The sequence below is a fragment of the Pithys albifrons genome, chromosome 3, assembly GCF_047495875.1.
Source record: "Pithys albifrons albifrons isolate INPA30051 chromosome 3, PitAlb_v1, whole genome shotgun sequence".
Classification (NCBI taxonomy): Eukaryota; Metazoa; Chordata; class Aves; order Passeriformes; family Thamnophilidae; genus Pithys; species Pithys albifrons.
In genome coordinates, this window is record NC_092460.1 from 18,138,790 (window position 1) to 18,155,005 (window position 16,216).

General features: G+C 36.1%; 1 protein-coding gene across 9 annotated transcripts in view; it reads right to left on the reverse strand.

Moving 5' to 3' along the window:
• The window catches only part of ERC2 (ELKS/RAB6-interacting/CAST family member 2), a 418,320-nt gene that overhangs the window by 112,255 nt on the left and 289,849 nt on the right, over positions 1–16,216 (reverse strand). For 8 of the 9 annotated variants that reach the window (XR_011697331.1, XR_011697333.1, XR_011697332.1 and 5 more), the window contains one exon: positions 14,173–14,307. Coding sequence is in view for 2 of the 9 variants with exons in the window: in XM_071550773.1 (XP_071406874.1) it covers positions 14,173–14,307 (135 nt within the window). In the remaining 7 variants the exon portion in view is untranslated. Of the gene's footprint in view, positions 1–14,172; positions 14,308–16,216 lie in introns of those variants that run through there. The other variant, XM_071550774.1, reaches the window with a different exon arrangement.

The following is a 16,216-nucleotide window of genomic DNA, read 5'->3' on the forward strand; positions in this document are numbered from 1 at the left end:
GCACAACACAGTGTTTTTTCATTTAACTCAGCATCACAAAATCAAATAAAATCATCTCAACTTAGAAATCCTTAAAATTCACCCATTATTATTTTAAAAACATAAAAAATACATTCTGTGGTTTCAAAACCTTGAAAGTTAGCTAGTGTAGCATATTGCTGACACTTAATTAAATCTAAAAACCAAATAAAATGAATGGCAATTAATTATGATTGAAATGGACAGGAATCTTAGCCCGAAAATATACACTGCCAGTATCACTACTGTTCCCAGTCCATTCTTGGAATAAAAAAGTGCTCCCAGACGTCAACTGTTATTAAAAACCAGATGTTAAGATAAATGTCTTGCATGTTGCTGAATTAAGTAAAGAAATCTGACAGTCCACTGTAAACTTGGCTATCATTTAACACAGAAGAAATGTGGCAAATTTTTACAGTTAACTTGGAACACATCTGAGTTATAAGGACTGCACAAATACACCACAAAGCAAAGACACGGCAAGGCCTGAATATTCTTATTTCTTTTTGAAACAAAGGGACAGGTTCTGAAAAACCTGCAGTGAGCTGGAGAACACAAGTCCTTCCCTGTGAATTCTACAGGCCCAGCAACATTAATTGAACTGACTTTCAAGTTGACAAGAGTTTTGCCAGAGTAAAGGTTGAAGAAAGACTGAAGGATTTCTTTTCCACTGAGTAGTTTGATCTTATTTCACTAACAGAATGCATTAGGTTAATCTTTGGTGATAGCCCTAAAACCAGCAAAAATCAACAAAATGGGCCACTCACTACATTTGCAAATGACTCCCCCTAACTCCACACAGCTGGTTTGCTGTGTAGTGGATTGGAATCCTTCTAACAGGCAGGCATTCATTTTTACTTCAATTATTTGTGGGATCTCATTTTGGCAGAATTCTAGAAGAGTTGAAAAAAATCAAATATTGTCAAGTATTTGTACAGAGTTTTATGGAAAATTAATGACTACATAGTTTGACACTGATCCTGATATGCAATAAGCAAAAAATTAAAAGCTGGAGCTCAGTTAACATCAATCAACATTGCTTTGTTGAGTCCTGGTCCTGTCAAAATAACTTTCTATCTTTTCCAATTACACAGAGCCTCTATTTGATAAGGTAAGTGCTTTGAAATAATATGCTGAGATTTCTGTAAGACATTTGATTACGTGCCACATGACACAGTGTCAAAAAAATTAGTCCTGTACAGAATGAAGGTTTGCTAGAGAAGGAAGGGGACCTGCAGGTATCTTTCTCATCCCAAACGTGTTCCATATTTCCATGATCTGAAAGAAAAGCCTGACAAAGACTGCTTGGGAAAGTGACCATTTTGGGGATTAGGTGAATAAAGGCTACCAGCCATATACACATATGCCTGAAATCATGAATGCAGTATCATCACTGGAAAGCACACAGGGCAAGCTCAGGAGACAGGGGACTGCCTCTGAAATCAGTCAGATCCAAAAGGGCCTTACAGATCATGGTGGAAATGCACATGTGATAAAAAGTGGAATTCACCAGGATAAATACAGAGAAATAAAAATCAAAAAGTTTCCTGTATCTCTATACAGTAGCATAACACCATAAACAGAATTACACATCTGGTGCTCATGTCACACTCCTGTGAATATTTGAAAGACTGCAACCAGATCAGGAAACAGCTAGAAAATAATTGAAAAATAAACTTGGCAGTGAGAAACAAAAGAGATTCAACCTAACTGATCACTCAGAAAACATTAAAAGATTTTCTGATCATTATTACCTATTAACAGAAAAGATGACAGGCTTTTTTCTCTAGCATTAGAGGATATAGTTACACTGCAAGTATGGCACATATTTTCCAGTAGATCATCAGTTTTGGTGACTGGAAGATTTCATATGAAGACTTAGACACTTCCTAAAAGATATGGCTATTGTATCCAAAATAGTTTTTAAAAGTATAGATTTAATGAAGAAATTATTGCATGGTCAGGTCCAGATAATGATCATGGTCCACTTCAACTTCAACAGCTACAATTAATAAAAAACCTTTTACATCTTTTTTTTTCTCACATCTGTTTCACTGAGACTGTGTGTGCCATGACGTTATTCCATGTGCAAAAAATTTACTACATATTTTCCGATTTTATCGATTAACAAGTTCATAAAATCAAACACAGTGATCTGTTTTGACATACAGTTGAACAAAAAATAATAAAAACCAACCAACAAAACCACCATTGGATTTTAAATTTTTAACACTAAGAGTAACTCCAATACCAGTCTCGGCAAAGCCTTGTTTTAAAGGCCTGTATCTATAGAGTATTTCGACTTGATCTACACCTAGCCCAGAAAATCTGTTCATATCTCACTTTCAACTCCTCACACTTGTTATAGAAAATGGACTTACACTAACCTAAGCAGAGCTCACTCACTTAACACACCCATCAAAAATGTCCATTGTTTCATAATTACATGTTTTATTATCTAATATGTTGCTGTTTGGTTAATTATGTTATATATTGGTGCTACATAATGCACTGACCTAAAATACTTGGCACTTGATAATAGTTCAGGGGAAAAGTAAAATTCCTCCAGATACTGGAGAATCTCAGTACGCTTTTTCACTAAAACATAGGATTAAACCAAAGAACTGTAATTTCCTATTATGTGTTGTCACTTGTTAATTTAACACAAGCCAGAAGGTACAGATGCAAACACTCTAAGGAGCAGCAGAACTCATTGAGCACCTCCTGTTCCCACTCTGCAGACAGGCAGTTTCCAAGCCCACACGACCTCCTTCAGTGCACTGGGCTAAAGTTGGGAGATGAGCCTCAACTGTTGTTGTTCTGCTGACCATTGCACTTTGATGAGTGGATATTTGCTGGGGTAAATCCTAACTTAGTGTTACAGACATTTCTATATGGATTGGAACTACCCAAAAGCACTGGATAAAAAGCATGGAAGAATCAGGATTGTATCTTTCATTGGGTTCATGAATAAAGTATTGCATCAAAAAGCTAAGGATTGATGCCTCAATGCAAACAGGTAATGATGGGAATACAGAATTCTTCCCTGAACTTCTGAGAAAAATGATGTTCATTACTTATTTTTGCATTCTTGACACACTGTGAAGCAGAATACAAGATGGAGTTATGTCTTATCATTTATTAATATTGGATAAGAGTCTTCCAGAAGTATGCTTAGTTTTTCCTATCAGTGTGTATCCTACAGAATCATTAATCTATGGCTCTTTCAAACAATAAACTATAATCAAGCAATTTTTGATTAATGTTTGTGTACATTAACTGCTTTTTAAACTTGGATCTTTCATTGGTTTATAGGATCAAGGATAGCAACTCAATGACAAAAACTGCAAAGCAAAATCTCAATTCCATTACATGCAAAATGAGAAAAAATAAATAAATTTGAGAGATACCATTTGAATTGATAAAATAGTATTCACAGTTAATATTGTATAATTATTAACAATCCAATGTACTTAAAATATTGAATGCTCTGAATTTTTAGGACTGATGTCCAAGTATCTGATTTGGACATATATTTATAGTACAGTGGTATAATCTCAAATACTATCAAAGCTTTTGTACATGCGCTCTTAATAGATTATAAATTCACTGATTTTGTTTCATCTTTCTCCTAGTCCTTTTCTTGTTTTCTGTACTGCTACTTATCATATTTGCTTACAATCTTAAACACAAGTATCTGCTGTTGCTAAATATGATTTCCTGTTCTGATCCAATGGCCACAAAACCTAACACTAAAACCTCAAAACTGGCTTCAAAGTAGCAAAATAAGGAATTTAAAGAATAGTGCTTGGGAAACACTACACACAGATGTAGGAGGTTTGTATAAAGACATCTGTTTTGTTAGTGAAGTGTATCTCATTGCTATATTTGCTGCACGTTTCTCAGCCATCCATTCTATAAGGCTCATCTGTTGCAGTAGTAAATTTGAGACTGTGACTTTCAGATAACAAGGGCTACATTACAGGTTAGAAACAAAGGATAACTCTAATCATTGTCTCCATGATTAGGTATATCTACAACATTTTAATAATCAGATGCCAGGAATTATCAGCCTCTTTGTGACCATTGCGCATGTAGCACACTCTGGATTGCTGGTGACCATGGAACAGTTGCAGGAGGTTTTGTTTAGAAGGTGTGGTACAACAGCAGCACATCTACAGCCAATACAGTTGGTACTGGGAGTGGGCCTCTGTACAATGCACCTAACTTGGGGGGTATTCTGGATTAACTTCACCTTATCTCCAAGAAAGAATTCCCTTTAGCAGTTTCACTATGTTGGAGGACCTCCTGGAATGCATCTTTCATATAAGTTTAATCAAAACGGAATTTGGGGTGCCAACCATTTCTGGATATGAACCGTGGTGCAGGAAGTAGGAATTATCAGGAGGATTTGAAACAAATCTTCATTCTTGATCAGGACTAAAATCCTAACATAGGTGCACTCAAAGACTGCAAAAGATGAATTACTGAGGCCAACCTATAAAATATGTGTATAAAATGTGTTTACAGCACAATTCTCCTCACTTTTGTGACAGGCAAGTATCTTTTTAAAATCTGTTCTTTAAAAAAAAAAAAAACAAAACCAACAACAAAAAACCCAAGTCCTAATCTCCTTTTAGCCAAAAGCTTTTGCAACACAGGCAACATTAAAAACTTGATGAGTTAAGCTTTTCTGGCTCTCTTCCCACTATAGAAGACCCTTTCTGACATGGCTCATCACATTTCCCTTTCATGTGCTGCATGTTAAGAATTAATGTCTTAACTCAGGTTAAATAAATCTACCAATAACCTGCTCATCTCTTCAACTAACTTTCTGATGACTGATTGACGTTACTCTCCCTGTTATCTATGGCTACTAATGGGTCATTAAAAATGTAAGTACTGGCTCTGAACTGTGAAACTGTCCTACTTACAGCAAATACTTACATTTACAGATATTAATTTCCCTTGTTACAAAGAAATCTACCTGCTAAGCAATGACATTTCATTCAAGTTAAGAACTTAGTCTAAAATCAGAATCTTTCAGAGCTTAGAGAGACTTTTATCTTTTACTCAATTTCTAGGAACAAGTGTAGCTGAGGACTAATCTCCCGAACTCTCTGTGTACGGAACAACTGACTACAGAAGAGTTTTGTGCATGAGTGATTTGAAGAACTGAGTCTGTAACTAGAAAGCTGAAATACTAACAGTGGATTCATTTAAGTCTTTGGTGCATTCAGCTTTAGAAAGTTTTTATTTTATGTTTCATTTGTATATTCAAAGAGTTGAATAAATCTTACAAATTGCTTCAGCAATATGTATCTATGTCAGAGGTCTCTTTTCATAGCTATCCATAACAGAAGGGGTCACAAGTAACCATGCATCACCCAGTTAGGAAAATGACCATGAAGCCCATCTCACCATTTATTCTATCTGTTTACAGTTAGGTTAAAATTAATCACAAATACTGTAGATGGGTGTAAGTGAAAGGTTGTTTCTGACCATTTACTTTACAGCACCCAGACTAACATTAACATGAAGAAGATGTTTCACCAGATACAAGTTCCAGTTTTACCAGTAGATGAAGTGGAAACTCAATGCTTCTCACAAGAAGTGGTCCGTGAAATCAGATTTGCAATGCAAAAATTTATGGTCCCCTTTGTAGTGAAAGCCTGGGACATGTTATCTCACTTAAATAACCAGTGCCAGATATGCAACTTTTGTTATCAAGTTACTGTCTCCCAGAAATACATTTTTGGCTCTTTCAGCTGGTCTAAAGACCTATTTTAGACCATGATGGTGGCAGATAATTTTTCTACTAAGAAATATAAGATAAATGTAAACCCCTATGTGTTGTATATTATAAAGCACGCATTCAGGGGAAGTGAGGGGGAGAGGTTCCTATAGCTAAACATGATCCCAAAAAATTCTTCCATATGTGGAAAAGACTGAAAATCTAACATATAAATATAGATATATATAAATATACACACTGAGCAGTGTGTATACATTTATATCACATTCATTAAACCTCAAAACATAAAATAAATTCATTTCTGTAAGCAAAGGAGAGGTATAACTTTTCAATATACAAAATCCATCTCCTGGAGTATCGTAGATTATTTTCTACTTCTTGCTTTTAATACAGCTCAGGTTTAGCTGGTATTTTAGCAAATTACAAATTTAATATAACTAAAAGGTATACAGAAAATAATCTGGCTGCAATATAATTATAGTTAAGAGCCAGGAATAAGAAAATAATTAACAAATATTACAAATTTCTCTTGGCTTTTACTTTCAACGAGAAATCTTGAGTAGTGTACAAAGCTTGTAAATGCAAAATGGCAGCACACTAAAAGCCAGAACTAGAGTATCCCTGCAAGATAAATTCAATTTCAGAGCAGATTCATCCAAATTCCAAGGCTCCTCTTTTTGTTCCATCACAAGTACAATGTTGCTTGCAATAATCCTTAGGTTTGAAACCAATCATATTAACCTCAAAATGTGGGCAAGCCCCTGTGGAAGTCTATTTCAGTTTTCTTCTGAGGGTGAAGTAGAAAGAAATACATAGATAGATGTCAGAGGTGGGAAAACTTTTCTGTATCTGCTGAAATGAGCCCATGATAACACACTGACTTTTGGGAAACATTTGGACAGAATTTACATCCTCATTAGAAGAGAAGAATTTGCCATTTGGTAGCATGTTTGTAATAAACAATATAGCTATGCTAACTGCATGCAATTTAACTGGAAAATTGATGTCTTAAAGGCGACAAATAGGTGGTACAAATAGCATTTTAATGCATTCAGTTCGACAAGTCTGAACAATGGGTGATGTGAATCACAAGTTCTTTGTTCCAGAAGAATAATATGTGGAGCAAAGATGAAAAACTAGAGGAAATGCTTCAAAATGTGAAAGCATTTATATGACTAATTTGCACTGCCCTCCTGAGTTCTCAATTAATTCAGCGCAATACTAGTTATTTACAGTGGATGTGCCTTGGATTGTTTACACTGAATGCCCCGACAAGCAAAGCTTGCCCTGCCCAAATTCCTAAATTAAATAAATCCATGTGACTCCAGTGAGCTTAGTGCAGGCTCAGCTCTGTGCTAATGCAATTGCGTGGCTCCTGGCAGCTTGAGGCACCAGCAGAACAAGTTCACATACACTCAGTGAACAGACAAGAGCAAGCTCACACCTGCCCAAATACAACATGTAAACATACAGGACAGGATAAAGAAACACATAGAATATTAAACAAAATCTGGGGCAGGGAGAAAGCCAATAATTCCAATTTATTTCACTAAACAGCTATAACATATCACTCCTTTTACATATGACAATGTCGCTGGTGCTTTGGGTTTTCCTCCCCAACTCTTTTTTTTCCCTTCTTTCCTGACCAACTAAAAGACAAAATTTCAATGAAGTAGAAAACTCCCAAACAAGACATTTCAGTTTTCCAAGTACTAAACTTCTACTCTGGTTGAACTTTCTACTCACAGACAAGTAGTTCAAAGAAATGTATGCTTTTCAAATAGCCATGGTCATTCCCATTAGCTAAAACAATCTGTTTTGCTTTATGTTTGTCAGGCTTTTAGGTTGTGTTGCTTGGTTTTGTGTGTTGGGTTTTTTTAAGGAAACATCTCAGTTTCAATATTGCTGAGGCCTGTTCAGGAGCTTGAAGTTGGCAATTTTCCAGTGTGGACAGAGAATATAAGGCACTATGCTAACAGCCAGAGCTGCCAAAATACACAAAGTAGCATGCTCTCCCTTTCCCCTAAAATTACATATGGATCAATACAGTGATTTGTAGATCAGGATCCAGACACTAAAATAATAATCGTTGCTTGACTGTCCTGTGGTTCTGATTTCAAAGTCATCCACCTCAAACAAAATCCCATCTGACCTGTTCAGAGCTTTTCACATATCGTCTTTCAGCAACTCCAAGGACATTTAGCAGTTCCAGCTTATGAACAAAGACCTGTTGCCAAGACCAGTCACCACTTTACAAAAGAATAAACACATTTTGTGAGAGCACATGGTCTTCTTCAAAAAGTTAGTTTTTAGTGAAATACTAAAACTTAAACTACTTGGCAACAGTCACTTTGTTGTCAAGTTTCATGCATCACTGCAAGTGATTTCATTTGTCAAATGAATGAGTTTACCATTATACGTTTTTAAAGTCTGTTTTAAAATGACACACATATAATACTAAGGCAGCTTTTAGCAGTTGGCTTTGTGACTGGAGTCCTGTCCCTTCACTATTCTGATAAGGAGGACTTTTCCTTTAGATAAGAGGATAGTTCAGAAACCCTGAACCACCTTTTAGGCCTCCTTGATCAGATCTCAGAGTAACAGAAAACTTGCTGATGAGTTTGTATCAAATTACTTCTGAACACCACTACCTTGCAGAAGGGCCATCCAAAATGTTTTAAGTAAGAACAAAATCTCTATGTAGCCAGACAGGATTAAAATATGTAAAAGGACATCTTTTTACATGCTTAGACACCATGTGACATTTCATCCCCAATTACAGCTTCTAAGAATAGGGCCAACTTTTTGGGAAACAGCCAGCTCTTAAAGCCTTGTGGCACGCCCTGTGATATTCACATTTTTCTAGATTTCAGATTCTTTTTTATGAAACCTTTGTAGCCTGGTGATCATAGAGTAAAGAATTCACCTTTAGATCCACTACAGCTCAAGAATTCGGGAAACTCAGGAGATGAGAAACACTGTACATTTTATATCTTTAAAAACCTCAGTGCTATGGGAAGTAAGACAATTGGATAGTTCTTATAATAATCAGGTCTGGCAATGGAGTTTTAAAGTATGGAAATTCTTTGGATGTTATACTTTCAATATTCCTCTATGTAGATGCAGATTCAAATTTTCAAATGGCCTAACTTTCTATTAAGAATTCCATCAGACTCACTTAGGTATATCCAAGACATATACATGCTATAGATTCCCTACACTTCTTTTTAAGTCCATTTTTCATGTAGAGATACTGCTTTTAATTGAAATATTCAGTTGTAATTATTTATAATGTACTAAGGAAGAAACTGTACTAAGCCAGAACTTGAACTTAGGACCTTCAGCCACATTGCAAAGTTCTCATGAATTTAATGAAGAAAGTCCTGGGTGATGGCAAGAGAATGCTGTTCATTATGTGGAGAACATTCTGGAGTTGGAGTTCTGTCATATGTGCTAGGAAGTTAAGGACTGTAAGGACTTTCAGCAGGAATGTCAAATGCCCACAGAAATTAATAGTAAGTGAACATGGGTGACCAGAGCCTGAAACTCAGAACAGGAGACAAAGAGGAAAAGGCAGAGAGGCTCCTGAGATTCAAAACCAAAGGGAATGAGATGTCTCAGTTTGACCAGACTGGTGGTTAGCAAGGCAGGATTCTCCGCTGGTCAGCAACCTCCAGGCCTGTCTCGATACCAACAGCTGACAGAAGGGCTGCTGTGGCAGGGAACACAAATGTGCTGATTCCTGACAACTTCCAACAGTGACAGCAATTTGCTTCAAGAGCACCCAGTCACTTGAGTGACACAAACAGGCATTTCCTTCAAGACATTTTCCATGCAAGGAAGAAAACTGAAAGATGCTATGGGCAACCAAGGCCAAGAGAAAAAGGTTTTGAGGAAAAACAATGAGCGTGTAGAGGTGAGAAATATGAGACAGGGGGCTGGACAGCAGGTTTGGTGATGAAGTCTGTGCTGTGGGGTAGGACAGCTTCTAAATCTGGAAGTTAAAGTTTATTTAACCATGAGGGTTTTTTGTTCCAGGTAGATCTTATTTAACCATGGGGTTTTTTTGTTCTAGATAGATCTTGGATGCCATGAACCACATTAGATTCCTGTAATGCACTATATAAGGGGCTACATATTGCAGCTCTCTGGAAACTGAAGTGAGGACACAACGCTGATTAAGCTCATTTTCATGCTTATGAGGATTACACCCATACTTCAGGATACACATTGACTGCCAAAATGTTTCCAGGTGCAATTGAAGAAAGATTGCCAACTCTCAAGCCAAAACTTAAGATAATAAATTATTTTTGTGAAAGCTGCAAAATTGTCTTTTTTTCCATGTTTTTTTAAAGACTGGTAAAAATTGCAATGTCAACAACATGTCAGCACTCAATCCCCCAAAATTTATTTATATCAAATAAAAATCAGGTACACCAGCATCACCAGGGATCACATCATCACTCACTGTAACATGACCACATGTATGGGCAGAGGAGAGTTAGTCTTCTTACTGTTGTGAAGTTCTTACAACTTCACCAGAGTTTAGGTCCAGACAAGAGCATACAAGGGCAAAAAAGATTACCAATCTCTGCCTCTCCCTAAACAGAAGAGCAAAACAAAAAAAAAGGGAATAAAAGCAAGATGTGGCCAGAAACCTGACTTTTCTCCCTAACAGCACCCAGAAGACCTATAAACATCCATTACATCTGAAAAAAGGTGCTCAACTAGTTCCTTCAAGAGCAGAGATACTGTTCCTTCCCTACTCTTAAGCCATGCTGCCACATGCTGCCCATGGCAGGATATGAAACCAAGTAATAGTTATAATAAAAACTTGATCTTAAAAAAAAAGGTCAATACCTGAACAGGCCAGCTCCTACAAAACGTGTGCATATTTCAGGCAGGGTGTGTGTATCTGTTCCTTCCAAGGAGGTGGTGATACACCATTCTCTTTAAAAGGGGCACAGAAATGTCTCACTCTTTGTTACAAACAGGCACTCCAGTGCACATGTACACACTATTACAGACATATATAATAATATGCATGTATTTCTCTATGTAAATGTAGCATACAAATTAGTATTATCTATAGAAATATGTTTCAAGATTAACCCTGTATGTTCAACTAAATCTCTCCAAAGTTGTGAGAAAAGTTTCAAAACCCCTCCCTGGCATTCACTAAATTAAGTGGTATTTATGTTATAATATGCACAACTTCCTTGCCTCCTTACAAAACTAAAAATGTCCTCTGATGATCTGCAAGTTTAGTATTTTCTCAGTTTATTCTGTTCTTTTAAACCACACGTTGGATTATAGTCATCAAATTCACATATCTAGAATTTGTGTGTAATACTGAATGGGAAACGCAGGTTTCTATGGCACTTGGCACTCAAATTGCTGCACAAATGAATGCCGTACAGAATGACAAATAACAACACAGAAGGGAAGAAAAAAATCCATGACTCAAAAATATAAGACAAAGTAATGACCAGAGTTCCCTCATGATCATCCTTGTCTGTGCTGTTCACAAAGATTATTTCAGGATTTTGCTGTGGATCTCCTATTTGTCTACTTTGCAAGTAAACATAGGCTGAGCTAATCCATTGTTCACAAAATCTGTGGAAACTTAGGGAGGACAGCACTTCAGGAGACCACCTATTCCAAGTTCAACACAAGGTGAAATAAAACTATATTCATCTAACCTGTTCTTAAAAATCTCCAAGAAAAGGCCTTCCATTACATGTATATGAAAGAATGTCCACATTTTGTTTCCACTTACAGATTCATTAGACTCAAAGCGAAAAAGTTTTTTTTAACCTAGTTATTCTTGGCAAAATTAAATTTACTGCTCCTAGTCTTTCTCCATCGGGCACTGGAATACAATTGATCATCGTCCCCTTTACCTTTTATGTATTAGAAGACTTATGTCTCCCCTTTGGTACTTTCTAGACTAAACAAACCATGTTCTTTAAGCTTTCCTCACAGGTCATGTTCTCTAAAACTTCTATCATTCTTGTTGTTCTCCTTTTGTCCCTTTCTGACTTGTCTGTGTTTCTCAAACCATCCTGATGAAAACTGTATACAGCTTTTCAGATGAGGTCTCACCAGTGCTCAGAAGAACAGAATAATTGCTTCCTCGTTGTTTTCCATCATTAAATCTATTCCAGAATTAGATTCAACTTCATTGCAATGGAATTCAACTGTGCAATTGAGGTTCCTCTTGCTATGCTATTGCCTCATCAGTACATGTGGCTTCTCTCTTGTAAATGGACTAGTCTTTACCAAATTTCCAATTACCTATTGTAGCCTTTCTCCAGTTTAGCAAGGCTTCTTACACCTTGATTCGAGATCAACACTATTAATAGTTTTTCTATTTCATCACTGAAATCATCTCTGAAACAATGCTTCACAGAAGCAGATAAAGGAGTTATCTCTTTGAAACCCTTCTGTAACTGCCCTCCTGTCTGTCAATGAGCTACAGAAAATGTGTCTGTGGTATGTGGCTCGTATCAGTTGCACACCCATCTCATGATGATTTCATAATTATCTAAATAAAAGTATTATTTATAGTTACAGCTTTTATTATTGCTATTTATTTTACATTACTTGTTAGTTACATTATAAATGATGTATTCTTTTGTATATTACAAATATTGGGCGGGACAGTGTTAAAGACCTTATGAATTCAAAGTATGTTGCAGTTACCACTTTCTTCTTTAGCCACAAACCCAGTTACCTATCAAAGAAAATTAGATTTGCTTGACACAATTTTCCTTGACAAATACAAGCAAATTAAATCTAGGATGGGAATGCTGGACCTGCATTTTGTTTTAGAGAGTGACCCAAAATTGTCACCCAGGAAAAAGTGCAAGAATAAAGTGAGTAGTGATAAATGACCTCTTATCTTCAAGAATGTAAGGTAAAAAATAGTTTATCTGGCCTAGGATAGAAACCACCAGTTGATGATGATGAAAACAGGATAAGGAACAAAGCAAATATAAAGTGGTCTGATATCCCCTGAGACAGATAAGGTCATACAGTCTGATACAGACATCAAGCTACTGAAAATGAACAATAAAAAGTCTACTGGCTTTCTATAGATTTGATTAATAATAATAATTTGCTCCATAACTTTCAAGGGGTTAAAATAAGTTTATTCATAAATACCCACACATTTTATTTGTAAAGAGGAGAACAGCTTTGCCTCACTCGAGGCTCCAAGGATCTCCCATATGCTACATGAGATTGATCAGTATAATCATAAATAATTCAGAGTAAAACAGAGCACTAGTAAATACTAGTAAAATAGCTAGTATTTTGTGTGCACTATCTTTAATCATGTACCCATTTCCATCATTAATATAATGTCTTAATGTTCTTAAAGATGTCCTCATACAGACTTTCACTATGCTTCTTACCTATTCTCTTCCCTGATTAACCTATTACCATGCATTTAAAAGCATCTTCTTGACTAAATGTGAGTTCTCTTACATTGCCTTGTGCCTCAGATACTTTTCACATGTTCAAGTTTCTTGAAATAGTTGAAAGTGGTGCCTGGGTTTCAGTACCACTGCAGTGGTTGTAACCTGTTTTTTCACTTCTCATCTTCATTCTGTCTTCTTTTCATTTTATTCCTTGCATAAAGTTAAAACTTTCTTTAATTCACAGACAGTTACAGACAATTGTTCCTTCTTTTACAAACTCAGGCAACTTATGTCTGTTAATGAGAAACAGAACTAAACCAAGTCAGAAAGCCCTTAATACTCTTCTCCCCTTTCTGACAGAAAAAGTTGTTCTTAATATGTTCCAAGAATTTGAAGGATTCTGTGTTATGTTGTTGGGGTTTTTTGATTCCATTTTCTGGTTTTTTTCTGTTTTGTTCTTTCTTTTTTTTTTTTTTGCTTTTCTTAGTTGATATCCAAGAAATTGAGTTCTCATACTTACCAATTCCTGCCTTTAACACAACTCATCCTATAAATAGTGCCATTTCCTTCTTTGCTCCCTATTCCCAATTAAGCAGTCTATCATGCATTCCCATTATAACTTCATCAATGTTTTTCTCTTTTACTTCTGCCCAGACATTATGAACTTATAACCTATTTTAGTATCAAACAATGACTTTTTACATAAAAGCAATGTTTAATTTTTCCTCAGGGTTCCCCATTTGAAAATGAGTTACTTGTTACTGTAGACTGTTTTTCCTGCTCCAGAGAAATAAAAGCACAGGACAAAAAGCCAAGATTTTAAACCATTTCAGGGATGTAAATAAACACCAGAGCTATTTGTTTGAGTTCAAAGAACACATAACTTGATTATTAATTCTTGGTAAAATTTATTTTATCTTGAAATAGCAAAATAACAGAATTACAAAACTGAGGGTGAAAAACAATGTAACTTACCTGATCTGGAGAGGGTCTGTGGTTGGAGTGTTGTGGCCTCCCAGGAGATCGATGGTGGTGGTGGTGGTGATGGTGGTGGTAGTGGTGATGGTCATCATCATAGTTATCTGCCATCAGTTTCATTCTGTTTTGTGTCTGTTTAAGATGCAAAGTAAGACAATTCTATTACAAGTTGGAAGATAGTGCTCTAACAGGACTTAGAGTTTTAGGAAGATCTTGCCTCTTTCTTTTGAGCTGCAAGCATCTAAGAATAGAAGTCCAGACTGCTGGCTCACAAAGGAAAGGAAACAGAAACAGAAAAATAAAGGATATGAATACATCCTCTGCTTCAGCTTTCATATCACAAAGAAGTCAGAAAAGTAAATGATCAAGGATGTGTTTGAAGTCTGAAAGACATTCAGCTTTTCTAAATTTATTTAGAACAGTTTTCTATTTTTTCCAGTCTAATATTATGTCTTAGAAATTAAATCTCACTGAAATGAATATTAGGAGCACTTCAAATATTTACAGTTAAGCTTTATACAACAATCAGGAATAGTATGCGAAAAGTTCTACTTTGGCTTACTGATTTTAATTGTACATCAGAATCACCCTGCTAAACCAAAAGTAAAATGAATGTGAAAACTAACTGATAGACACACAGGCACTTAGAGAAATAAGTGATTATGGAGCTTGACACATTACTATGACTTTCTATCAATTTTGCTAAAAAGACCATCTCAGTCTGAATCATCACAGTTGCTTTGCTTGTCTTTACATTCAAAAAGGAAGGCCTTTTGAACAAAAGAGTGGAAAAGATGGAGAATTAATAGACAAATAATAAGCCACTTACTGTAAACACTGTAATATCCTGCCTCTTTAGGGAAGCTCCTAACATTTTATTAGTTTATTTTCTTATCAATGAACAGCCTTAAATTTCCTACCTTTCAACTGTATTCCATAAAAGAATGCAAAAGTTAAACAAGATGATATATGCAATCCTAAAAGTGTCCTCTGTAATGAGGTGTTGGGGATTAGGAGTGTCAAGGAATAAGAACTGTAAATGAATGATGTCATCTTTCTAATTTGGTGCCGAAATATAAATAAACTACTTCTAATGTTTCTTCCTTTTGGATGCCAGATTGCAGTAAAATGTGCACAAAGAAATGTTAATGCTCTGGTAGCCCTCCTTTGGGGTGCCTGTTCTGGAAGCAAAATATATGAGAAATATGAAATGACAACTTTTCCACCCAAGTGACAATCAAACCATCCAAACTTTTACAGGAATTGTGATTGCCAATAATTTCTTTAAATGATGTTAAATATTTCACAAAATATTATTTTAAAAGGTTTTTTGTTTTATCTGTTAGCTCTTCACAATGATAGTTCCCACTGAATTGTATTTGCCAGGCACACTTGGCTTTGACTTAAGAAGTATAAACATGGTATGATTTCAAATGCTTAAAAGCAGGACTTTTGAGGAGGATGAATATGGAGATTTCTGTAGGAAGAACAAAAGTAAAGCCATTCTGAGGAGCAATGCAATCCTTTTCACATCCTTCTAAACAAAAATCTGTAACGTTACTTCTCTTTGCTCACCTTGCTAACTTGGAATCTTTAGCAGGTTTTGAAATGCCAACCATACTTTTATTTGTGGAAGAAATTAATTAACCACGTTGGAATTTGTTCAGAACTCCAGGGCTTCACAGCCCTAGTCCTACATCCAGGCACATGCCCAGCCACACAGGAAGGGGGTGTGTGTCAGACAGATAGAAAGCCCTGTGGGCTGGTCCCATGTCAGCACAGTCAGGGGCTGCTGCAGCACTGTCTGTGGGGGCAAACAGCACCTGCTGACTTGGCAATGCCATCCTGTCCTGCATCTCCAGCACCCCTGAAAAGTTCCTGTTCAAGAACATCCAAGATCTTTTCTTATATTACTTTTGAGACCACAACAGATTATTCAGTATGATTTTCCTGGAGGGTCAGGAAACTTGGACCTTAACATACACAATTAATGAAAATTAGAGTGAGGATTGTACACAATTTAAACTGTGCCATATCTGCT